The sequence below is a fragment of the Podarcis tiliguerta genome (genome assembly GCF_965153285.1).
Source record: "Podarcis tiliguerta genome assembly, chromosome: 4".
NCBI lineage: Eukaryota > Metazoa > Chordata > Lepidosauria > Squamata > Lacertidae > Podarcis > Podarcis tiliguerta.
Window position 1 is genome coordinate 93,197,127 of NC_139537.1, and position 25,291 is coordinate 93,222,417.

A 25,291-nucleotide genomic window follows, 5' to 3' on the forward strand; every position below is an offset into this window, starting at 1 on the left:
CACTTTGCGACTCTGAGTATATTTCAATTATTATTCCTGGGTTCCCACATTTTAGGTAAAGCCCAAGGAAAGACACCAGGAGGTAACCACTCCCACGCCAGGAGACATTTTCAGATTAGGAAGCAAAGGTAGCTGACAAAGCTTCAGTGCACTGGATAAATGTTTACTGAAAAGGAAAACACGCACACACCATTCTCGACCAACTCTCAAGCATAAAGCTAAAAGTTCTAAAGAAATTTCAGAATGTCTTCAGAAAGAGGCATTTTTCTATAAGAAGATTCCACCTAAACATTAGGAAGAACTTCCTGACAATAAGAGCTGTTCGACAGTGGAATTTGCTGCCAAGGAGTGTGGTGGAGTCTCCTTCTTTGGAGGTCTTTAAACAAGGCTTGACAACCATATGTCAGGAGTGCTCTGATGGTGTTTCCTGCTTGGCAGGGGGTTGGACTCAATGGCCCTTGTGGTCTCTTCCAACTCTATGATTCTAAGAGGCAGAAAAAATGGGAGCTTGTTTCATAGAGTAGGGCTGCCATACATCCGAAATGTGACGTTTTGTTGTTGAAAAAAAGCTCAACAACTTTTGGGGTGTCCTGGTTTTTAGTTTTTGAAATGTGGCAACCCTAACATAGAAGAAGAAACTTTTGAGAAATTGGAGACCAGCTTTCAACACAATGGAGACATGACCCATATAGCAACTGTGGTCATCTTCGTCAACACAGCGTAGTGAATCAGTAAATGGACTTTCTGGTACAAATTTGATAGATTGCGCCCTAGAGAGCACTGTGGCATGTAGCATCTCCATGGCATAGAGAAAATATTCTTTAATAATTCAGAAATTATTGGTACGATGACGAATTAGTCCCTTGATCACTAAAACCTTTCCCCATTATATGGCAAGTTGAAAGCAAAACAATGTTGCTTTATCCAATCATCAAGAAAAATATATTCTGCTAAGAGTAAAAAAGAAAGAAAAGTAAGTAATGCAATAATCAAGGAATACTGAAAAGCAAAACTTTTTTAAACATCATATTCTTTTAAAATATGTGTATAAAAAGATTCTGGTAGGACTCCACACTAAACATATCTTTACAAGTTCCTTCAAAGCACAACTATTGATTTCAACTACTTCAGTCCCCCCCCCTTCTGTTATGCAAACAAATATGATTGTGTGGAGGGGATGATATTTGTTTATTGTACCCTGACACCCCCCACAAGTGAAGTTTTCAAAATTAGACTGAGAAGCTGTAAACTCCTGGGAACCTGGACGGGGTGAGACTTAAGAGTAGCAGAATCAATATCTTGCCCCCCCAAAAGCCCTAATGGGGTTTGCAAAAGCCTCCTTTTCTCTAATTATGTCTGAGATGGTTATATTTTATGACTGAGAGAGGTTTCTCTGCTGGTGGAAATTTACACCTGGTGTGTGAGCTACTTTCTGGCTTTCAGAAGAGTCGGTCATTAAAGGGCTGAAGGCAGACCAAAAAGCATGCTCTAATTGTTTGAGCCAAAAAAGCTTTAAACAATCAAGGGAGTTCTGAGTGCTTAAGAATTTTTAAAATTATTATTTACAATTCTCTGTTTTCATGACGAAACTGTGCCTTGGAATCAAAAGTAATTTTGCCACTCCAGGCCTTCTCTGTGGAAAAGGAATGTGTTTCGATAAGAGATAACGCTGTCAAGATCTTAAGGTGGAGACGGGAGTTGTAATGACTTGTTAATAATAGCAAGAACACACAGTATGGCAAATACATCGTTGGACATTCCAGTGGCTGTCAGCATCCCTCAGCAAATGTTTGATGAGCAAATAAAAGTGAGTAGAGCTGAGATTGATGAAATGGTGAATAAAAGCGGAGCAGAGAAGGATGAAATGGAAAGCGGAATCAAAGAGGACTCAGAGACCGAAGAACTCCTCCTCGCCCCACCGTACCCTCTGCCTGCATCCCATAATAACTCTTGCTCTCGTCCTCATAGACTCAGCCTTTGCTGGCACAAACTCCAGCTCAGGCCCTCGCTCTCCTCCCCCTACCTGACCCACCCTCTGCCTGCATAGTTGTTTTTAAAAAATTAATCTTTATTGAATGATTTTATGTTACAAAAAACAACACAACCACACTACCACCAAATATAATTAAGAAACAAAAATCACATACATCAATATTTAGTTTATTTGTTATTTACCCTCTTATTTCCTCCCAAACATTCCATACAAAAACACACATATGTTCAGACACCCACACCCAAAATGATAATAATGAAAGTAAATATTTTCCCCCTTTTATCTTACAAAATCTTTTCTTCAACTTTGACTTCCTGTCAAGCCCCTTTGCATATATTTTATCTTACAATTGAATGCACACAAAACAATAAACCTTTCTATATATTTTTTCCAATATGTTCTGAAAACATAATAAATCCTTAATTGTTATCCACCTCCTTTTAGTTCCTCTATCACTCGAATGCTAGCACGGAGTCAAAACTATTATTGTATTTTTGAACATATCTTCTATAACCATCCCATTTTTCCGCAAATTTTTGCTTTGAGTTTCCTCTGAGTTTGCTAGTCAATTGAGCCGTCTCCACTGCCTGCATAGTTTTGAGGAGGAGGAGGAGCTTAAATATGTGAAAAAAAGCTTCCTGTTGAAGACTAAACAGGATAGGGAAAACTTTTCTCCAAAAAACAGACAATCACGTTTTTCTAGGGATGGACGTTGTTATGTACTAAGCTTGGATCCTAGAACAATCAGCAGGTAGGATCCTAGATTGCAGCAACTGATTGGCTTGCAGGAAAAGACCAATCAGGCTCCAGGAGGAAGTTAATCAACCTATTAGGCTGGTAGGGTCATAGAATGCAACAACTGATTGGCTTGCAGGAAAAGACCAATCAGGCTCCAGGGGGGAAGCAGAATCAGCCAATCAAATGGGACTCATTGTGTAAATAATGTATATAAAAGCCTGAGGTTTGGGGGGCAATTCAAGCTGCAATAAAGAGCATGAAATCACTACAGGACTCCAAGTATATTTCAGACATTAACCCTAGTTGCACCCTGATGTCTCAGGGCAGGTTGCAACAATTCAAAACACCACGATAAAAACAACTGCACCATTTTTAGTGCTGCTGTAGCATCCCAGCAACACACCAGCTTGATGTAAAGCCACGATGGACTAGGTAGCAGGAACAGCTGTCTGTATCTTTTCTGAAGCCTACGCGTGCCAACGCATCAAAGTGTTAGGATCAGGCCAATCAGTCTGCTTTGGAAAAAGGCAGCAAAGACTTCTTGCCCTCCTCATGTGTATACTCTCACTGACGTCAAAAGGATTATGAATCAACAAGGTAAGTGGGTTTGAGTTGAGGGAAATCTATTAGGCAGCAGAATAATCTCCCAGGGGAAGTGAGTATCTGCTCCATTGGTTGGAATGGGGAAAAAATTAAGTAGCTGACAACACACCAGAAAGTGTCCTACTGGCAGTAACCTTGCTCTAGAAACTGGGCAGGTCAGATGACCCGTTGCTATAAAATTGCATTTCACATGAGCCAAAGCACACTAAAAATGATTGATTTCCAACATGTGTCACCCCCATTTCACCCTGCTTTCAGTGGTACATTGTAATGTCTTCCATTATCCCCATAATAACAAAGCCACCCATAAATCTTTCAGCGAGGCCTTCCTAGTTATCTCCTGTTAAAATGCTCATCTCCACTCTAATTCAGAAAGGACACAGTGGTGCGTAACCATTGTGAGTTCCCTATTATGTGTTAACACACTTATCAGAGCTATGCTTCTCTTTTCTGTGGCTTTTGTATTTCTTTCCCCACTGGGTACATTAAAATATCTTCACAGCACCAGACCAAAGCACCCACCGTAATATCAGAAATTACATCGAATGTAATAATATTATCTAACCAGGTGACACACACTCCAATGTATTTTCTATTGTGTTAGTACAACGGGCTAAAAAGCCTACCAATCAATAAGAAGCTCTCAAGACGCAAATTGGTAATTTTATAAGAATACTGAGGATCAGATCACAACTTTTTGCAAACATCAAGGCGTGAATTCATATTTGGATCCCATCCCCATACTGATTTTTTCACAGCTAGGTGCAGGCAGTTCTGTATCATGTGCCCATAGAATCTGAGAAAACCGTCATAATTTAAAGAAGAATTGTAAGCCACATCTCACATCTCAAATTATTATTTTTTAGGCGTATGCCTAAAATGGTTTAAATATACACCACCAAACTTGTAAAGGGGTAAGGCAACAAGTGGTGCTTGCAAAATTATGTGTGGAAATGTAGGATTAAAAAGGTCAGCTTCCTTCAGACAATCTCCTCCACGCTTTCATTCAATGCATGGAGAGGAAACAGGTGTTACAAAGGGTTAAACTGCAAGGTAAAAAGGTAAAGGGACCCCGACCATTAGGTCCAGTCGTGGCCGACTCTGGGGTTGCGGCGCCCATCTCGCTTTATTGGCCAAGGGAGCCGGCGTATAACATCCGGGTCATGTGGCCAGCATGACTAAGCCGCTTCCAGCGAACCAGAGCAGCGCATGGAAACGCCGTTTACCTTCCGACTGGAGCAGTACCTATTTATCTACTTGCATTTTGACGTGCTTTCAAACTGCTAGGTTGGCAGGAGCAGGGACCAAGCAACGGGAGCTCACCCCATCGCGGGGATTTGAACCGCCGACCTTCTGATCGGCAAGTCCTAGGCTCTGTGGTTTAACCCACAGCACCACCAATGTCCCTTAAACTGCAGGGCCATGCATGCAAATCCCACCCTCCAACTCCCCTGGCCATGGGGGCTTTTCTTCAGGCTGGGGACACTGGGGGCAGGATGTGCAGGCATACCTCTGCCCTTTTACATGTTCAGCCAAATGCTTGGACACTGGGGATGCTGTTAGATGCATGGCCATCAGATGTGCTCCTTCTTCACACAGCTGATGGAACACATGGCACTGAGCAATGAGCCAACAGGACTTGGGAGGTGCTTAGATGTACCTGTCATCTTACATAATATATAAGGTGCACTTTTACAAAAGACTGTTCCAGATCAACAATTTTGAGGACATATGGATTTAATCAGCTCTTGTTCTTCCGAATATTTACATGGGGGAAACGGCTTGCACCCTGCATTTCTTATATTCTATTTTTATATTAATGGCTTTAAAATGCAGTGCTCACAATTTTTTTGATACAGAAGAATGTTCGACTATAACAGCAGTATGCTCCTACTTCCCAATCTTGCTAATCATCCTTGAGGGAATTGCCAAAGGCTGGAGTGACACAAGAATGCAGAGCAGTTAACTAGTACCTTTTAGAAGACCTGAAAAACTGGTCAGGGGATTGAATCTGACATATCAACAGTAATTAAATGATATTTGCATTTTGTTGTCAAAGCATTTTTACTCCTCTCCACAACAACACGGATGTGAAGTTTATTTCTTTCCCAAATGAAGAGCAACATGGAAATGTCTTTTAAGGAAAGCGAAGTTTATCATCAGCTTAATTAAATAGTTTGAAAGGCCACCCTGTTGTTTCTGTAGCAGTGCAAACTATCCCACAAGACTGTAAGGAATCTGATTATGTTGCAGAAATTGCAGAAAAGACTATATGTAATCAATACCCAATGAATCCAATGCACCTGAAATGTCTGCATGAAAATATAATGAAATCAATGAAGCACTGTGCTTTCCCCCCCCCCCCCCAAGTAAAAGTGTGCACAGTTAGCTTGGGAACTAAAAGGTAAAAGGTAAAGGACCCCCTGGATGGTTAAGTCCAGTCAAATGTGACTACGGGGTGCGGTACTCATCTCGCTTGTCCACAGACAGCTTTCTGGATCATGGTGGCCAGCATGACTAAACCGCTTCTGGCGCAATGGAACACCATGACGGAAACCAGAGCGCAAGGAAATGCGGTTTACCTTACTGCCACAGCGGTACCTATTTATCTAGTTGCACTGGTGCGCTTTTGAACCGCTAGGTTGGCAGGAGCTGAGACAGAGCAACGGGAGCTCACTCCATTGCACAGATTCTAACCGTGGGCCTTCTGACTGACAAGCCCAAGAGGCTGAGTGGTTTAGACCACAGTGCCACCTGCGTCGTCCCTGTCTTGGGAACTAACTCTGCCCCCATTTATCTCTGTTTTGGGGGCAATGGGTGACTTTCAGCCGCCTCAGCTGTGTTAGACAGTGCAGCTTTCAACTTAGTGGGAATAAATGAAAAACAGCCCTTGTTATCATCCTGGCTTTACATCGCTTGGGGTGTTTCCACAGCAGTGGCCTTTAGTGAAGGCATCACTTTTCCATATTTGGCTGGGAGTAGCATTAAGAGAGAGGTTCCACGTGGCACTTCCAGCAATGTATTGTAGTATTACCCAGCAATGCCATTCCCCATGGCCATAATCATTCTATAATGTTCACACACAAGTTTTGTTTAACAAACAAAAGTCCCATTTAACATTAATTGAAAGTCTCCTGCTTTGCAGGCTTAGCCTCTTTATTATAGCCTGTTGATCTGGGCTGATAAAAAGTATCTGATTAATAGCTTCTCCAAATTGCTGCAATGCCAGTTTCTCTTCCTGCAGGGGGTTGTGGTGGAGGGGGTGCTTTAATTATGGAATTAGTCTAATTAAAAATAAAAGTGCTCTGTTTTGCTGCCTATAGTGGTGTTCTGCCATAAAAGTGGAAAAAATATGGGAAGGCAGACATCTAGGACAAGCTTTAGCAAACTTTTTCAGCAGGGGGCCGGTCTACTGTCCCTCAGACCTAGTGGGGGGCCAGACTATATTTTGAAAAAGAAAAAATAATAAATGAATTCCTATGCCCCACAAATAACCCAGAGATGCATTTTAAATAAAAGGACACGTTCTACTCATGTAAAAACACACTGATTCCCGGACTGTCCGCAGGCCGGATTTAGAAGGCGATTGGGCCGGGCCTTAGTTTGCCTATCCATGATCTAGGATATGGAAAACACTGAACCTAAACCTCCGCTGCCTTGCAGGCTATCTTCAGGAGAAGAAAAGGCCAAGAGTAAACCCTACACAAATGATGAGTGGCGTCCCTAAGATGGTAGGATGGGGCCTTTGTGTGACTCCTTCCAGCCACTCCTCCAACCAACCTGCTGCCGAACATATTGTTCTGATTTGTGACGCGGCAGCTAAAAAAGCCAATGCAATTCTGGGCTGCATCAATAGGAGTATAGCATCTAGATCAAGGGTAGTAATAGTGCCACTGTATTCTGCTCTGGTCAGACCTCACCTGGAGTACTGTGTCCAGTTCTGGGCACCACAGTTCAAGAAGGACACTGACAAACTGGAACGTGTCCAGAGGAGGGCAACCAAAATGGTCAAAGGCCTGGAAATGATGCCTTATGAGGAACGGCTAAGGGAGCTGGGCATGTTTAGCCTGGAGAAGAGGAGGTTAAGGGGTGATATGATAGCCATGTTCAAATATATAAAAGGATGTCACATAGAGGAGGGAGAAAGGTTGTTTTCTGCTGCTCCAGAGAAGCGGACACGGAGCAACGGATCCAAACTTCAAGAAAGAAGATTCCACCTAAACATTAGGAAGAACTTTCTGACAGTAAGAGCTGTTCGACAGTGGAATTTGCTGCCAAGGAGTGTGGTGGAGTCTCCTTCTTTGGAGGTCTTTAAGCAGAGGCTTGACAACCATATGTCAGGAGTGCTCTGATGGTGTTTCCTGCTTGGCAGGGGGTTGGACTCGATGGCCCTTGTGGTCTCTTCCAACTCTATGATTCTACATCAGTAAGGCTGGGAGGCGGGGTCTTGCCAGAGGAGTGGTGGCTGATGCCCACTTGGAGTAGTATGGCACACAGCAGTATCACAATCATGTGGAGCCAGAGCCAATGACTGGCACAGCCATGCCCTGAGTTGTTGAAAGTAAGCATACCCTCCAACATTTCTCCAGTGGAAATAGGGACATCCTATTCCATACCCTCCAACATTTCTCCGATGAAAATAGTGGAAAGTGGGATATTCCAGGATCAAATCAGAAACCGGGATGGCTTCTGTAAATCTGGGACTGTCCCTGTAAAATAAGGACACTTGGAGGGTCTGAGTAAGAAGGCAGGCAGGTGTGGGCTGGCTAAGAGGAGGCTAAGGTTGGTGAGTCAGTGCCTGCCTAATGGACTAACCTCTGCTGCGTATCTGGAAATCTGGGTCGCCTTTAGTGACACTCACACTGGATGCTGAATGTACTCCAGACCTAACATAAGACCCCACTTATTTTCCTTCGCCACCCTGCTCCCTTAGCATAATCCACAGGCAGTTGTGGTGGTTTACCATGATATTGTCGAACGAAAATATATATATATTTGGGATGTAAGAAAAGAAGTGAGCCTTCAAAAGCTGACAATTCCAGGGGGAAGGTTCTTTGGTTATGCAAGAGTCTGACAGTGTGTGAACTGGCTACGTTATCTAATATTTCTGTTCTTGTCTATCTGCTTTTAGCAGGAATGCAAATAACCGGTTCAGCGTTCACTGGAAAGCTTTGCTGATGACTGTTGGTTGTGCTATACAATAGAACAGGCACAACCCATTTCTGCCCTTATGTCTTCTACCAGAACAGCAATACAAATATCCACAGTTGCCTCCCCACGCTGCCTCCTGAGGAGAGGGATTTATTGAACTTTCTATGCACCCTGGAGATCAGGCAATTTTGAAAGCTGTAAACCATAAAAACAGAAAGTCTGTCAGCTCCAAGAAGCTCTTCTAAGTCAATAGAAAAGCAGCTGACGAGTCATAGCAACAACTGTTTCAATCACAATAGAAGAGTCAAGTATTTCTCTTTCCCATTCCTAGTTAGCAACCCTCAAGTTTTTACTCAGTGACGCAGTAGGACTTGTCCTTGTGAATATTTTATCATGTCCTCGGTATTATGGCTAGAAACTATTGAAGTGCTTCCCAAGTCTTGATGGACAACAGGGGGAGTTGAGTGGTGCCCTTCAAATGTTGCTGAACTACAGTTCTGATTACCCCTGACCTTTGTCACCACATATCTAAAGAAAGAAAGATAAGCCCACCCACAAACAAAATGCATTTCAGTGTGTCCACAGTTGGCTGGCATGCACTTTTATGTTGGATTCCAGCCCCATTGCCACATTATCAATGAATCAGGAAAATCCAAATTAAAGAGGAACAAAGTGGAGTCTGCCACTTGGATGAGGAGGAGGTTGCAAGAGTTGCTGCAACAGAATCCCTGAACTTGACCTTGTGCAGAGAAGATATGAATGCTCTCCACCACAAAAATGAGTTTCAAACTTAAAGCAGTTACAAAGAAACATTGCAAGATACAACATAACACGTTGTTCTTAAACAAGCAAGCAATGTGATCCCGTATTCTTTTAGTCCTTAATACAGTTAAATAAACATTCCTCTCTCTGGTCCCAGAGAGAGATCCTAAGCAATTTGCTTGTATCATCATTGCAGGACTAATCAATTAACCTGAAATGGAACACCCATCCTGTTTTTCTGCATTTGTCGGAGTGAAACCTTACCTTTTGTGCCTAATCTTTTCAAACCTCTCTACTTTGCAAATGCAAACCTTTACCCAAGTTTTTAAACTTCAGTGCATACAAACATTACATTTAATGCATGTTAAACTCATTTCTGTAACAGAGATGTCATGCGGACAGCACGGAAAATATTCACAGGGCACCCCTGGAATTCACTTTAAATTACCATATGTACACACCTCTAAACCCTTGACAATTTGAGCTGGCAAACCCAACTGCGGTGTGGCTTCTGCTCTTCTTAGCACAGACACAGATTTGGCCTGTAGAATTTATATAAACCATTTACAGTGTTCACTGGTGGCATCTGTGGCAGAATTGAATTTCAATCTCAAGGCGAATATATTCTCTCTCTAAAATATAGTAAGAGTCAAAGGGTGTGTTGGGGAATGTGTCACTATATCTCATAGCTGGCAGAAAGGGGGTTAAACTATCTCCAAACAAGAAAAATACGTGTGACTTTGATGCCAAGAGCCTACTCCTGCGGGAAAGAGATACAGCGCAAGGAGGACTGTGTTAATGAAGCCTAAAGGGACACAAGATAAGGGACTACTCAGCTTTGCAGCCTGAGGTAACCCCTCCAACTTCGCAAATTTTCTCCTCCTTGTTAAGCCTAAGGAAACTTAGACTTTCTGATTATTACACTATGCTTTCGAATCTTTGCTTGTGAAATTAGTAAGCAACATTTGGATATGCCATTCGCGAGCTTGTTTTGTATTTGTTTCAAAGCTAGGGCATGATCCAGCCAAAGGGAACCGCTTAAATAGCACTGAACCGTGGTGGGAGAGCCATGCATTTCATGGCATCTCCAAAAGAACTACTGTTCAGGGCAATGTAAATGTACTGCCGAAAGTGAACCTGAATGCGAAACCCATTGCAAGTAGTGCACTGAGGATGGGCAACATCCATGTCTAAATATGAATCGTTTCCATCCAGAGTGCATTTTTTCCAGCGGAATGCCTAAATGAACCTGCATTTCCATCATTCTGAGCAGAGGCGGTTTTAGGGTAGCATGTCCAGTTCGGCCTCACTAAGCGCTGAGCTGCAGGGGGCGCCACTGCAATGCTGGAGAACAGAGTGCGAGAGGTGGAAGGACATAGATTTTAGCATTGCGCAGGGCACCACTGAAATTTGAGTGCCTGAAGTCTGCCACTGTTTCGAGTCCTGTGAGACTGGAAATGTGGGGAGGGATCTTACCAGGCTGTGCTGGTGAGAAGCACAGCACAACAGGTGACATTGCTCAGTTATGAGGGTAGCACAGGTAGATTCCACCCGCCTCACTCTCCTCCATTCAAAGTAAGTGCAATGGAAGGGCAGTTCCCTCCTCGGTGACATCACACAGCCAAATCTGACTGACTATGTAATACTATGACATCACCATTCACCATGTGACCCAGCTTGGCTGTAACCATGCAGTGAGGCATGGTTACGTGGCACCACAAAAACGGTGTATTGTGGTTGTGAATAGGCATGAAGTGCTGGAGTGAGAGAGAAGCACTGAGGGAGGAATTTTTAAGGGATGATCTGCGCTCCTTCAAAACCCGACATTGCACATAAAAAAGAAACCTGAGGAAACGTTGGATGGCGACAATTACAAGACAAAAGATTTGGGCATGTTAACTCTCCCACTGAAGTGGGAAGCGCTGGGTGATCTGCAGTAGGTTTTATTCAGAAGGAGTGAGATTCTTTTAAAATAGATGCAAAGGTTACAGATCTTAGCAAGAAGATCTTCCGCAACTGACATTGCACTTCAAGTAAACCTTTTTGAGAAAGGCAGTAAAAGTGACAGGTTATGCCTGATGAGTCACTTTCTGTGAAACTCAGTTGTTCTGCCAAAGCACATCCCATAGAAGTGAATTCAATTAACAAAAAACCCTTCCCATTTAACATGCTGTGTTAAGGAATTTCCATGTTCACACAAGCTCCAAAATTCTGACAAACTGCAGCTGTTAAAGACCATGCCTAAGAGATATGCTATTTAGGTGGTATGGTGTAGTGAGGGAACACAGTACATTTTATGGGTGCACCATGCAGAAATTCCTAGCAGTTTACCTGTTTTGGGAAGTTGCGCCTGTAGAATTACAGAATTCCTGTTAAATACAGACAATGGCTGTGGAAGCATTCTGACTCAAATCCTTTTTTGGGGGAGGTTAGGGTAACTAATGCAGAAGCTCTTGGGGAGCTTTTTATTTTATGCCCCCCCCCCATGCTTCTCAAACTGTTCTTAGTCATCTGCTATGATTTCTCTTCCACTTTTCACACTTAATGTATCTTATCCCCTCTGCCCAAACGACCACTTTCACTCATTCCTTCCATTATATCCATTTCAAGTTTTCTTTTTTAAAAGCACCTTCTATCTCTCTTTTTAGTTTCATTCAGCAACGCCTCCTCTGGTCCTTTTCCCTCAGAGGAAGGGAGCCTCCCTTCTCTCCTCCCTCAGCCATTTGGGTCGCACTTTTAAGTTTCTGATTGTTCCTTTTTGGACGAGTCTTACCTGCCCCACACCCGACATCACATATGATACAAGACAGGTAGATGTGGCTGTGGGAACCAGCTTCAAGGGCCAAACTGGAATCACTGCCAGGCCTAATTCAGGCCATGGGCTGGCGATTCCCCACCACTGAACTCCTCCTACCCGCTGCGTCAACGTGCATATTTTAGTACTTATTGTTTTATAAGCGGCTTCAAACCCCCCCCCAAAAAAAGCAGTACAGAAAAACTTATGTTATGAATTAACAGCAGTAGCAAAGGCTCATATTGATTTCGTTTATGAAGAAAGTATTCCACGAGGCAGACGATGCAGATTGCCTTCAGAGTCTCTCACAGTTAATAAATTAAACTGCCAGGGGTGCAGGGAAGACAAGTATATTTACAACACTAGCAACCTTATTAGCCATTCTAACACCTGGCAAACATGCACTACAGTAAATTAAGTAGGGAAAGCTTTATTCTGAAAGACATATATGAACTTGTACCAGAAAGAAGGGTGGTTGAAATACATTGTCTGGTGCTAAGTGCAGAGTAGATAAAAGGTTAACAGGATCTGGGGCACGGCTGGAGCCTTCTAGGGATGGTGACGTCATTCAATATCCTCTGTTTGCGTGGCTCAGCAGATCTTTGGATCATGACAATTTAATCCTGCAAAATACTCTGCCTTTGTGTCAAAAGCAGTAGGAGCTAAGAGCGGCACACATTCCAAATTGACTCACTGTTTATGCTTGATGAGGCCAAACTTTATCAAGCTGGCAGCGATCACACAAAACTCATGATTTTAGCCAACAATCTTATCAGCAAGACACTTCAACAACCCCTAATAATGCCTAGTGTTTATACAATGCTTGCAAGTGTTCAGCAATTTCACATGCATTATATTGTTAGAAAACGTGCATCTTTCTGCAAGGAAGAGTTATTATTATCTCTTTATTGCAGGCTAAAGGGGTGGGGCTGAGGGAATGAGAGGTTACCAAGAGCCACCTAGCATGTTCTTGGCAGAGAAGAGATTCAAGTGAGATTCATAGCTCAGTCCTGATGTATTGTTAAGTTTGAGCTACCACAGTGAGCCACTTGGGCTTGCTGATCGGAAGGTCGGTGGTTTGAATCCATGCAACGGGGTGAGCGCACGTTGCTCTGACCCAGCTTCTGCAACCTAGCAGTTCGAGAGCATATCAGTGCAAGTAGATAAATATGTACTGCTGTGGCGGGAAGATATACAGCGTCTCCATGTGCTCTGGCACTCATCATGGTCCGCCGTGTGCCAGTAGCGGTTTAATAATGCTGGCCCCATGACCCGGAAAGCTGTCTGTGGACAAATGCCGGCTCCCTCGGCCTGGAGCAAGATGAGCGCAGCACCAAAATAATCACCTTTGACTGGAGTTAGCTGTCCAGGGGGTCCTTTACATTTTACCTTTACTAATAGTATGGACTTCATGCATCTTTGCAAGATATCTGAAGGTAGGGTTATATTTAGGCTGCAATCCTAAACATAGGTAAAGGTAAAAGGACCCCAGACCGTTAAGCCCAGTTGCAAATGACTCCGGGGTTGCAGCGCTAATCTCATTTTACTGGCTGAGGAAGCCAGCGTTTGTCCGCAGACAGCTTCCGGGTCATGTGGCCAGCGTGACTAAGCCGCTTCTGGTGAACCAGAGCAGTGCACGGAAACACCGTTTACCTTCCCGCTGGAGTGGTACCTATTTATCTACTTGTACTTTGACGTGCTTTTGAACTGCTAGGTTGGCAGGAGCAGGGACCGAGCAACGGGAACTCACCCTGGCGCGGGGATTCAAACCGCCAACCTTCTGATCAGCAAGCCCTAGGCTGAGTGGTTTAGACTGAATAAGTAAACATACTTATTAATAAATGTACAACTGAATTGTTCTGATTCTGATTATATCTTACATTTATATACCACCTTGCTGTTTCTGTAAATAGTAGCCATGAAGCATAATTTCATTTTTATGCAGAAGTCCACTCCACTGCACAGCAATAGGTTGAAAGAGACTTAACTACATTAAAACAAATATGTCTGCATTTCCCAAACTATCTTAAAGATAGGGTGTGATTTTACAAAATAGGCATGCTGTATAGAACTGGCAACCTCAAAATACGTTGAAAAATCTTTGGGCGGTCCAGAATACTGCCAGACCAATGCCCAGTTGCAGAAGGGACATTTAAGTTTTATGCAGGTTCATCAACTCCCTTTCCTATTTAGCTTAAACTTAGGAATTTTGACCAATTTACACACTGGAAATTCACTTTGACTCTTGTCAGCTCATTCTCTGCACCCTTAAAACAAACATTGCATATGTAGTTTTGAAATTTACAACCAAAATCCACACCACGCAATTAGTTCCTTGTATCAAAAGAGGAAGACGGTAAGATGCAGTTCCAGCTGTGGTGGGGACTGGTGAACAGAGCAATGTTCAGAAAAGCATAACCACGGAACCAATGAAACAAAACACTGAATAGGGTTTACCACTTCCCTGAATGGTGTGACATTCATGAAACAGTGCTAGCTGGGTTTAGCTTACTTTGGAAGGAGAGATCACTGGAGACTTTGGGCAATCTCAATTTCTGATAAAGTGGACTGTAGTCCATGAAAGCTAACACCATAAAAATCTGTTAGTCTTTCAGGTGTTATGAAACTATTGTTTTTTGCTACAAAACAATAGCAGAATCTGGAAGTTATGGTGTTCTTGTAATATTTGTGTTATTTACAATTGAGAATAGTTGAAGACAGACAGTATAGAAGATCTGTTTCCTTACTTTCAGATCTCCAGAGAGGCACCCCTAGATGCCTTCAACTTACAGCTCAGCTCTGTGCTTTTGCCTTTCTATGTAAAGGTAAAGGTAAAGGGACCCCTGACCATTAGGTCCAGTCGTGACCAACTCTGGGGTTGCGGCACTCATCTCGCTTTATTGGCCAAGGGAGTCGGTCATGTGGCCAGCATGATTAAGCCGCTTCTAGCGAACCAGAGCAGTGCACGGAAACGCCGTTTACCTTCCCGCTGGAGCGGTACCTACTGGTATTTATCTACTTGCACTTTGACATGCTTCCGAACTGCTAGGTTGGCAGGAGCAGGGACCGAGCAACGGGAGCTCACCCCGTCGCGGGGATTTGAACTGCCAACCTTCTGATCGGCAAGTCCTAGGGTCTGTGGTTTAACCCACAGCACTACCCGCATCCCGCCTTTCTATGTATGTCCTCTTTTTTGTTCCCCCATAGTTCTCTGACATACACACTGCCTAGGTTGTTCCCTTGCTTTAGGGTGGGGGGATGGGGACTGAGTCTCACCTTCCAGAGGTATCTCATGCTATTTTCTAGCCATTCTGAGCCATTTACCTATCATTTCCCTAACAATAGATGTGTCTGGCATGCTTGGCCACTGATGGCTGAGAGCCTTTAAAGTTTCAGTTTAATGTTTAAATTTCAAAACTTAAAAGTGGTCATTCTGCTGCCTCTTTAATCTTCTCTTTTACATAAACCAGAAAATGTCACAGCAATCAAATAATAATTTTATAACAATACATCTATTTCCCATACCATAAGACTAATTGCTTGCCTGCTGTTTTTTGTGGATTTTTAAAAACAAGTTATGAGAGTGATAGCTTGTTGCATGACAGAGTAGGCTATACAAAGAGAAACACTAGATTCCTCCCAGCTCTGTATTCAATTGAACCAGAGGCACATCTTCCTATATAGAGTGTATTATAGAAGCCTTCATAAACCCAGTTTTTAAGGTGGACTGTAGGCTGCTTTATCTAGCTCCACTGCTGAGCAATATCTTTGTCATCAACAGAACAGGCAAATGGCAATACAGCACAGATGCTACTAGGCTCATGAAAAGACTCACTAGAATTAAATGTTTTGGTTCTAAGAGAAACAGGAGAACTCTATCCTAGACAACATGGAGTATCATTTTATGTTTTAAGGTTTGTTTTATGATTCAATTTACACAATTTCCTAATTCATGAAAAACATTAGGGTAGGGGTAACCCAAAAACATTTGCAGAAGAGATATTCAGAATTTTGACCATGATCATTTTAGCTGGGATTAAGAACACAGGCAAGAAAGTGACAGTAGCACGTATGAATTTTTAAAGGAGCAATAATTATTACTGCTACTTTTAATACTTCGCATTTGAGACTGACAGAATTATCTGTATGATTCCAGAAGTGACTTAAAACAACCATGCAGGTGGACTAAGTAGGGGTGAAACTGCTGCAATTACAGAGTGCATTGACCATGCCTGCTTTTTGTTGTTTTTTTTTAAAAATATTTTAATTAAACAATTTCAGCATAACAAATTATCAGTCCAAGTAATCAATTACATTATTTCTCCCCCCCCCCCCAGGACTTCCCTCAGCTCCCCTCTCTGATATCTTTGCACATATTGTTCTCTGCATGTTATAAAATTGTACATATCCTTGCCTTATCTATCATGTATTCAACTAATAAATTTGTGGATGTTTATTCAAAACCTGCCAGGGAGTCCAGTTAGAACATGCCTGTTGAAATAAATTCTCAACAAGATCTTACAGACTTACCCAGCATGAGGTATGATCACTGCTAGACATGGGAGGAACATCAAACACATCCATGAAGAATACAGATGCCATCCTTTGTACGCTCATCTGGCAACATGTTCCAATGGACCCCAATGCATATGATCCGGTAATGTAATGTCAATACATGCTAGCCAAAGTCATCAAGGCAAAACTCATATTTGAATATCAGGGCTCCTGGAATCAGCAAATAAGGAACAGAATAAAAAGCAGCACACACTAGTATCCATACTCTTCATAGATCTGCTTTTATTCATTTTTTAAATGAACTGCAACTAAAATGAGAACAGTAACTTTTTAGTCTAAACTGGGTTGAGACCTAAAAGCTAAAGAGTCTTCGTCTGGTTCATTACTTATGCACAAAAAAATCAACTCTGGGACTTTATTCCTCTCACACCTTGTTCCCCAAAAATTATATACCACATCTCCTTTACTGTTGACGGCTTCCTACTTTTAGGAGCAAGTAAACCACACATGAGCAGTGCTTTTTTTCTGAAAAAACATTTAGGGGTACTCTCATTTTCCTACTCATATTGAAATACTCAATGATGCCAAACTTGGATTCACAAAATGTTTAGGGGTATGCGTAACCTTGTGTCTCCCCAGAAAAAAAGCACTGCACATGAGAATATATTTTCAGACACTCTCTGCAACATTATTTTATATGACTGGGTCACAGTCACTTCCTTCATGTGGTGATTCTCATGTAATCATTTTTGGACCATAAGCTTGTGGAACTTCCAGTGCTTTTCTTCTAGAAAAAAGGTACCACTACTTACCATGAAGTTGTTACAGTAAATACAGTGCCACACTTTTTAGCCAGTGTTTTTCTTCGAGGGGGAAAAGGTGCCGGTACTGCGTACTCTTGAGTACCCTCAGAAAAAAAAGCATGGGGAAGTTCTAATATTTAGATGTTTGCTGTCAAAGCATTTGTACAGTCACGTGAGCGCCACAGCTTGACAAGGCATTGCACCAAGAGTCTGCAAGTTTAGTTCTCTCATAACTGCAGGCCTCAGTTAATGCTAAGTATCATGGAGCAAAGAATGCTCCAACTACCGCACAATTGCACTCATTCCATACGCTAGCAAGGTTATGCTTAACATTTCTACAAGGCAGGCTTAAGCAGTATATGGACTGAGAACTCCCAGAAGTACAAGCTGGATTTTGAAGGGGCAGAGGAACCAAAGACCAAATTGCAAACATGCACTGGATTATGGAGAAAGCTAGAGAGTTCCAGAAAGACGACATCTTCTGCTTCATTGACTATGCAAAAGCTTTTGACTGTGTCAACCACAGCAAACTATGGCAAGTTCTTAAAGAAATGGGAGTGCCTGATCACCTCATCTGTCTCTTGAGAAATCTCTATGTGGGACAAGAAGCTACAGTTAGAACTGGATATGGAACAACTGATGGGTTCAAAATTGGGAAAGGAGTACCACAAGGCTGTATATTGTCTCCCTGCTTATTTAATTGTATGCAGAATTCATCATGAAAAAGGCTGGGCTGGATGAATCCCTAGCCGGAATTAAGATTGCCGGAAGAAATATCAACAACCTCAGATATGCAGATGACACAACCTTGATGGCAGAAAGTGAGGAGGAATTAAAGAACCTTCTAATGAGGGTGAAAGAGGAGAGCGCAAAATATGGTCTGAAGCTCAAAATAAAAAAAAACGAAGATCATGGCCACTGGTCCCATCACCTCCTGGCAAATAGAAGGGGAAGAAATGGAGGCAGTAAGAGTTTTTACTTTCTTGGGCTCCGTGATCACTGCAGATAGTGACAGCAGTCACGAAATTAAAAGACGCCTGCTCCTTGGGAGAAAGGCAATGACAAACCTAGACAGCATCTTAAAAAGCAGAGACATCACCTTGCCAACAAAGGTCAGTATAGTCAAAGCTATGGTTTTCCCAGTAGTGATGTATGGAAGTGAGAGCTGGACCATAAAGAAGGCTGATCGCCAAAGAATTGATGCTTTTGAATTCTGGTGCTGGAGGAGACTCTTGAGAGTCCCATGGACTGCAAGAAGATCAAACCTCTCCATTCTGAAGGAAATCAGCCCTGAGTGCTCACTGGAAGGACAGATCCTGAAGCTGAGACTCCAATACTTTGGCCACCTCATGAGAAGAGAAGACCCTGATGTTGGGAAAGATGGAGGGCACAAGGAGAAGGGGATGACAGAGGACGAGATGGTTGGACAGTGTTCTTGAAGCTACCAGCATGAGTTTGATCAAACTGCGGGAGGCAGCGGAAGACAGGAGCGCCTGGGGTGCTCTGGTCCATGGGGTCATGAAGTGTCGGACAAGACTCAACGACTAAACGACAACAACAATCATGCAGCAGTTCTCCATCTAATCTGGTTCATAGCCTGGGGTTAACATATTGATTCCTTTTAGTAACTAAAGACTCACCAGGCTTCATTGGCTAGGAGTGCCTATTGCCAGCTTCTTCCTGATTCTTCAGGATTGGGCCCCTCAGCTCTGACCCAGTATATTTTGGGTGTCCTCAGCCCCCTAGAGTTGGTGCCTGTGTTGTTAAATATAGTTTTTATAGATGAATGCTGTAGTACTTTGTGAATCCTATGCCTTTGGTTGTAACTGTGCTGTTTAGCTTTTTCCTTTCAGTTGTTCTGTTAGTAATGCTTTATAGATTGCAATTGTTTTACTGAGGATTTGTTAAATTATTCTATACGATTTCTGTTGCTTTTCTGTTGTTCTGTTGTTACTGTCACGTATTGTTTGCAAACCGCTTTGTGGTTCATATGAATGAAAAGCGGCATAGAAATATAATAAATCTTTTAATTTGCTTTATTGATTTAAAAAAAATTACAATCAACAAAAAACCCAAACAAAATATAAGCCGAAATGTATTACAATTTACAAATGAAAATTTGATTTCTTACAACATAACTTCGGTTGTAACTTCCTGTCACCCCATCCAAGAATCCTAATTTTGAGTAGTGCACTTTTCATTATCACTCCAAACTTTCCCCCATGCTTATTTTAATAAGATTTTCCATGTTTATACAAGGGTGGGTTTTTTTGGTTGATTGCAGTTTTCTTTTTTAAAATCGATAAAACAAATAAAAAAATTGAAATATAATAAATCAAATCTCTCTCTCTCTGTGTGTGTGTAAGGTGCCTTCATTCCCATCAGGGGAAGGTGGGGTATAAAGAAATATATAATAATTGAAATACTTTTTTAAAAAAACCTCTCTCCTCTCTTTCCACCCGCTGCTAAATATTTAAGAGTCTACACTGTGTGTGTGTGTGTGTGTGTGTGTGTGTGTGTGTACACACACAATTTACTATGACATCATCTCCACGCGCTCTCGGGAAGCAGATACAAGAGAAAGAGGGTGTGGGGGTGGGTAGAGAAATAAGAACAACAGCCCAGAGCGAGCGACACCCCCTGAGAGAAACACACGGCTCCCTCCTCAACCGCAACAGACATGCGCACATTGGACTCTCAGTACCCACAGATATGTGTGTGTGGAGGGGGGGCGGAAATAAAAAGCGGGTGGGGCAAGACACTTTTTCCCCCCCAAAAAAGGGAGAAGTCGCGCAGGCGTAGTCCGGACCAAAATGTCAGCGTTTTGACAGTCGGAAAGAGACGCGCTACAGTGGAAAGTACCATAGAGAGGGAGGAAGCGGCCCGCGAAGAAAGAAGAGCGCGCGCGCGCCCTTGCGTCGCCCGGCCTCGCCCTACGCCGGCTTCGCTTTTCCTCACAGACATATACGCGCGCGCGCGCGCGCGCACCCCGCCCCTTTCTTCCCCTCTCGCTCTCTTCCCCGCGGCCCCGCCCTCCCTCCCTCCGCTCTCGGCGCGCTCGCGCCCAAAGGGGGAGGAGCTGCGCGCCTGTCAGTCAGCTCTCCTCAGTCAGGCGCTGCCGGCCGGGCGGCCTGGTTGTGTGTCTGTTGGCTGCGGCGCCGCCGCGCTTGGCTCTGGCCGGGCCGCTGAGGCGCTGAGGGGAAAGAGGAGGAGCGGGCGCCTGCCTTCCTTCCCGGCCGGCCGCGGGGGCGGAGCGCGCAGGGGCGGGGAGGGGAGAGCGATGAGCGGGGCCGCCGCCTCCTCCTCTGCCGCCGCCGCCGCCGGATCCGAGCCCGGTGGCCCGGGCTTCTTCCTCTTCCCCAGCGGCACCGGCGAGCCGTGCGTGGCCATGGGCCCCGGCGAGAGCGCGGCGGGCTTCGGGGCGCTGCTCCTGCTGCCTCCGCCGACCATGACATCCTCGGGGCTGCCTTCTCCTCCCGGCGGAGGCGGAGGAGCAGGAGGCGGCGGCGGCTGCCGGGGCCGCTACCAGCTGCTTCTGTCGGGCCGGGCCCTGGCCGAGCGCTACCGGAGGATTTACACCGCGGCGGCGCTGAGCGAGAGGGAGCAGGCCGGACACCCGGGCGCCAGGTAAATGACAACAACGGCGGAAGCGGGCGCTGAGATGCGCGCACACACGCGACCCGCCACCCCGGGTGGTGGGACCCGTGCAGGAAGCTCCTGGACGATCTTCCCCGGGCAGATATATAGCCCTGCGTAGCAGCCCAGCTGCCTGTCCAAAACGTGATCGCCCTCTGGCACTGCAGTTCTGAAAAGGCAGGACAATACCTTATTGCCTAGACACACGCGCGCACACATCCACACGCACTTCATAGGCTAGTGGGTGCACAAGCACACGGCGGTCTTCCACACGAGCACCCTCCTGTAGCAGGATCTGAATGGGTAGCTCAGCCGTTCCCATCGTGGACTTTGGTCCTGATGCAAATCTATGCCTGCTTACTCAGAAGTAAGTTCCAGGAGGCTTTACTGGGTCAGGCAAGTGTCTGTGCTTAGAATCGAAGCTTAAGGAAGGTGGCGTTTTAGTGCCATGGCAAATCCTGTTCAATCTGTAGGCATCTCGTCAGGGAGTCTGTGTGCCATTTCGGCTCATCAGCTAGGTGGTAACTGCCACAAAATATTTGGAACAGGGAACTCTGTCTCTTCTCAGGAAGGCCCACGCGCTGCTGGTGATTCAGCGATGAGGCTGTATGTTAGGTATTTAAAAAAATCCAGGTGGCTAAGACCTCTTGGAGTAAGCAGAATGTGCCCTCTTGTTTGGGCAGTACCTCGCAGCATGTCTGTTTTGTGTTGGGTATCAAAGTAGTTTTGCTATTGCCATTGGTCCTCCACCCCAAGATGTTGCTGCTCCTTAATCTGTGTTTGCTTAATGTATCAAAACTAGTGGGCAGAGGGAAAGAGAACTGGGGCTAATGTTGAACAATTCCTAACGAGAATTAGCATCTGTCATTGAGCAAGATGATACAGATTTGTCTGCAAGTCAAATCTTGAGAACTTGGGCCTGTTCCAGTATTATTCTTTTCCATCTGTGTAGAAATACCTGTCAAGGACTCCATGTGGGGGGGAAATAAGTAGAATGTAAAATCCAGTTAGATTTTGGCAGGGAAGAACAAGCTGTGGTTTCCAGAACATGGATTTGCAAAATCCATATGGATTTTGAATTGACATAACATTTTTTCACCAGTTTTCTCTGGAGGAAAGATGTTGCTTTAGAATTAATCCCTACTGACAGGCTGTGGAGTAGGCAACTACCAAGTAATTGGAGTAAATATACTATACTGTTGTTAGATTACATAAATATACTATTTATGCAGAGTGCACAGGAATATTACCTACAAGAATCTGTCAGCGAGGAATAGGTGGAGATGTAGTATTTTCCAGAGCAGTCAAAAGTTGGATGATAGACTACTTATTTTAGGGTAATAAATTAGATTGCAATAATGGCTATCTTAACCCCTGACTAGCAGTGGTAGTGATTGGTAGTGTAGCTACCACCAGCTTGCTCCTGCCAGGATGTGATGGAATCACATGGTGGTGTAGCCACTCCCCCTGAAATCCATTGATAACTGCTGGCAGAGATATCACAAGTGATAGCTTCTCCCACCATCTGGGCAGGTGCTTTGGGGTGCTAAAGGAGGTTGGAAGAGGAGCATCTCTGCCCCATCCAAAACCCCTCTAGTATGGCAGATAGGAGGTTTGGATTGCCCTGTATATTATTGGCATTGAATATTTAGAACTCTTGAAATCATGCTTACCTGTTGCCATGTGTTGGTTATAAAAGGAAATTGGTTTATATTGTTAACAATAGGAAGGCAAGCTAAGAGTTGGTAATCTTACTCCTTATTTGCTACCATGCCAAATGTGGTGTTTGACTAGGTGGTGAGATAGACTCTAATGTTTTCAGGCGCAGCATTTGGTTCCTACTCCTATAAATGCACTCTAAAAAGTAAAGTAAGCAAAAATAAAAAACTCAAGTTTTTATCCTGAATAGCTTACAATATACATTTTTACTCAATAACAAGGAATGGATGCAAACAATATGGAAATGAATGTGACAATTCATTGTCGGCAAAAGAAGTACTTTGATTTTGTTATATCATAAGAATGGAAAGTTACTGTTGTCAGTTATAGCTAAAGTCTGGACTGGGTGAAGATGGAATCAGGAAAGGAAAGAATGAGTTGCTGATCTTTTACATATGCACATAGTTGTTGATGTAGGAAGAAACTGATAGTTATGCATTCTTATTTAAATAATCTTGATTTTAAAGGGATGCTGAAACACTTAACACCTGGCAGAATCACTGAGGTCTGGTAATCATCTGTATAGGGAGAAGTTATTTATTAATTCCAAGGATAGTGACATGGCTTGTCCTCAGGTTGAAAGCATATTCAAAAGCACTCCTTTTTTATGTTGAATCAATTGGGCTTATCACTGAATTCAGTGGGTTGCATCTGACTAAGCCACAGTAGACCCATTGATTTTAGTGGATCTGTTTGGAATATGACAGTCAGATACAGTCCAGTGTCACATGCCGGTTAGATATGCTATAACAGTATAACCAAATATGCTTAAATGCTTTTTGGACTGATGAATTGACCTATCCAGGTTAAGGGAAAGAAGTGCCCAGGTCAGGTTTTTTTTTACAAAAAATCACAAATTATTCTGAATTGAGTAGTGGAGACTACCAAATCAGACTGACTGTTGTCCTGAGCCTAACTCTGCATAGGTTTATACTATATATTTTATTAATTCTGTGTGCTTTCTCCTAGACCTAGAGAATTTTGTTTTTAAAAAATTAGGCTGTTTTAGAGTGCTTACTGATGGTCTGAAGTACTCTTCAATCACTTATTAAATCTGAGGATTCTGGAATAGAAATACTTCTTCCCATGAAAGAAGTATTTCTATGAGAAAAGCTCTCATTTAAAACAGAAGATGCCATTTCATTCCTCCTCCTGATGCTCCTTCAGCAAGCTGCATGCTTCTGGATAAAGAGTTGCAGGTTCACATTTGCCCTTAGATTTTGATTACTCATTATTTGCTGGAGCCAGGCTAGTCAGACATCCAAGTGCTGAGAATGTGAAGTTTGCAGAAGCTCTGAATAAATAAATAGTAGGATTGTTCAGGGTGTGATAATTCCTCAAGGAGATGTGCACCAAGTTATATTGTGTCATCCAATAGGTTTGGATGCAGTGTCCCAAATGGTACCCATTTTGGTACCAAGAAAAAAAACCAGTAGCCATTGTTGGCAAGGGAAGTAAGTAGCAAAGCCCAAGGTGACAACTTGCCTGTTTTCAAGGTCTGAACTTAATTCCTAGTGGCAAAGTGATAGAACTGGTAAATAGAATTTCTTAGATTTTTTTTCTGGCATTGTTTACTGAACTTTCAGTATTGCCTGTGATGCCCCTCTTTGGATGGTGATAATAAATATTAAATGTAATGTGTGCAGTTCCTTCTGCGCCAGCAGGACCTGCATTCTTTCTCTGACCTCACAGTATCAGGACCAATTTACAGTTTATGTGGAAAACATGTTTGCTTCATGTACATTGTGTGCTCATTCTGAAGCATTAAGGGGAACTGGATGTTTGTAAACACATGGGAACATGCAAGGGATACCCACTGAAAACCCACAGTTGGTTCCATCTGCCTGGCGCGAGTGTACTGCATTCCCTTATATGAAACAATACAGTAGAATCCACTAAAGATTTTGAAAGTAACATTGCTTTTTCTTTCTCTTGGCAAATATGCAAATGAATGGCTAGAAGCTTTCCCTGGTGGGATCAATCCCCCCCCCCTCTTCATTTTTAGGGGATGGACAGTCATATTCTTTGCATCCATACGATATCTAAGATACAGACATGGGAATGACACAGTATTCTGATTTGATTCCATGTGAATGAGCAGTGTGGCTGTGCATACTGCTCAAAAGTTTCCTCTTCACTTTTCCCTTGCTCCTGTCATCACTGGAAGCAACAAACATAACCCTTGGTTTGTCGTGCCGTCTGAACCTGGGCACATGGTTTCTTGCTTCCCAAACAAACCACAAGCCCAGGTTCCGATGGCCTGGCAGTAATAAAACTTGTATCCAAACATTAGCTTACTTATTACATTGTTGTTTTTGTTTAGTCATTTAGTCGTGTCCGACTCTTTGTGACGCCATGGACCAGACCACACCAGGCACTCCTGTCTTCCACTGCCTCCCGCAGTTTGGTCAAACTCATGCTGGTAGCTTCGAGAACACTGTCCAACCATCTCGTCCTCTGTTGTCCCCTTCTCCTTGTGCCCTCCATCTTTCCCAACATCAGGGTCTTTTCCAGGGAGTCTTCTCTTCTCATGAGGTGGCCAAAGTATTGGAGCCTCAGCTTCAGGATCTGTCCTTC

At 43.5% G+C, this 25,291-nt stretch overlaps 1 protein-coding gene and 1 long non-coding RNA gene across 42 annotated transcripts in view; one reads left to right on the plus strand and one right to left on the minus strand.

Moving 5' to 3' along the window:
* Positions 1–11,605: 11,605 nt before the first annotated feature.
* LOC310675412 lies at positions 11,606–20,167 on the minus strand. Its single transcript, XR_014510123.1, has 3 exons — positions 19,890–20,167; positions 16,572–16,766; positions 11,606–12,365 (listed from the first exon to the last, which is right to left on the minus strand). It is a non-coding gene; the product is annotated as an uncharacterized lncRNA (long non-coding RNA).
* Positions 20,168–20,229: 62 nt separating this feature from the next.
* The window catches only part of MYCBP2 (MYC binding protein 2), a 148,922-nt gene continuing 143,860 nt past the window's right edge, over positions 20,230–25,291 (plus strand). For 39 of the 41 annotated variants that reach the window (XM_083435687.1, XM_083435709.1, XM_083435725.1 and 36 more), the window contains exon 1: positions 20,436–20,986. In XM_083435687.1, coding sequence (XP_083291813.1) covers positions 20,640–20,986 — 347 coding nt within the window. In that variant the 5' untranslated portion in view covers positions 20,436–20,639. Of the gene's footprint in view, positions 20,987–25,291 lie in introns of all 41 variants that reach the window. The other 2 variants (XM_083435700.1, XM_083435701.1) reach the window with 1 other exon arrangement.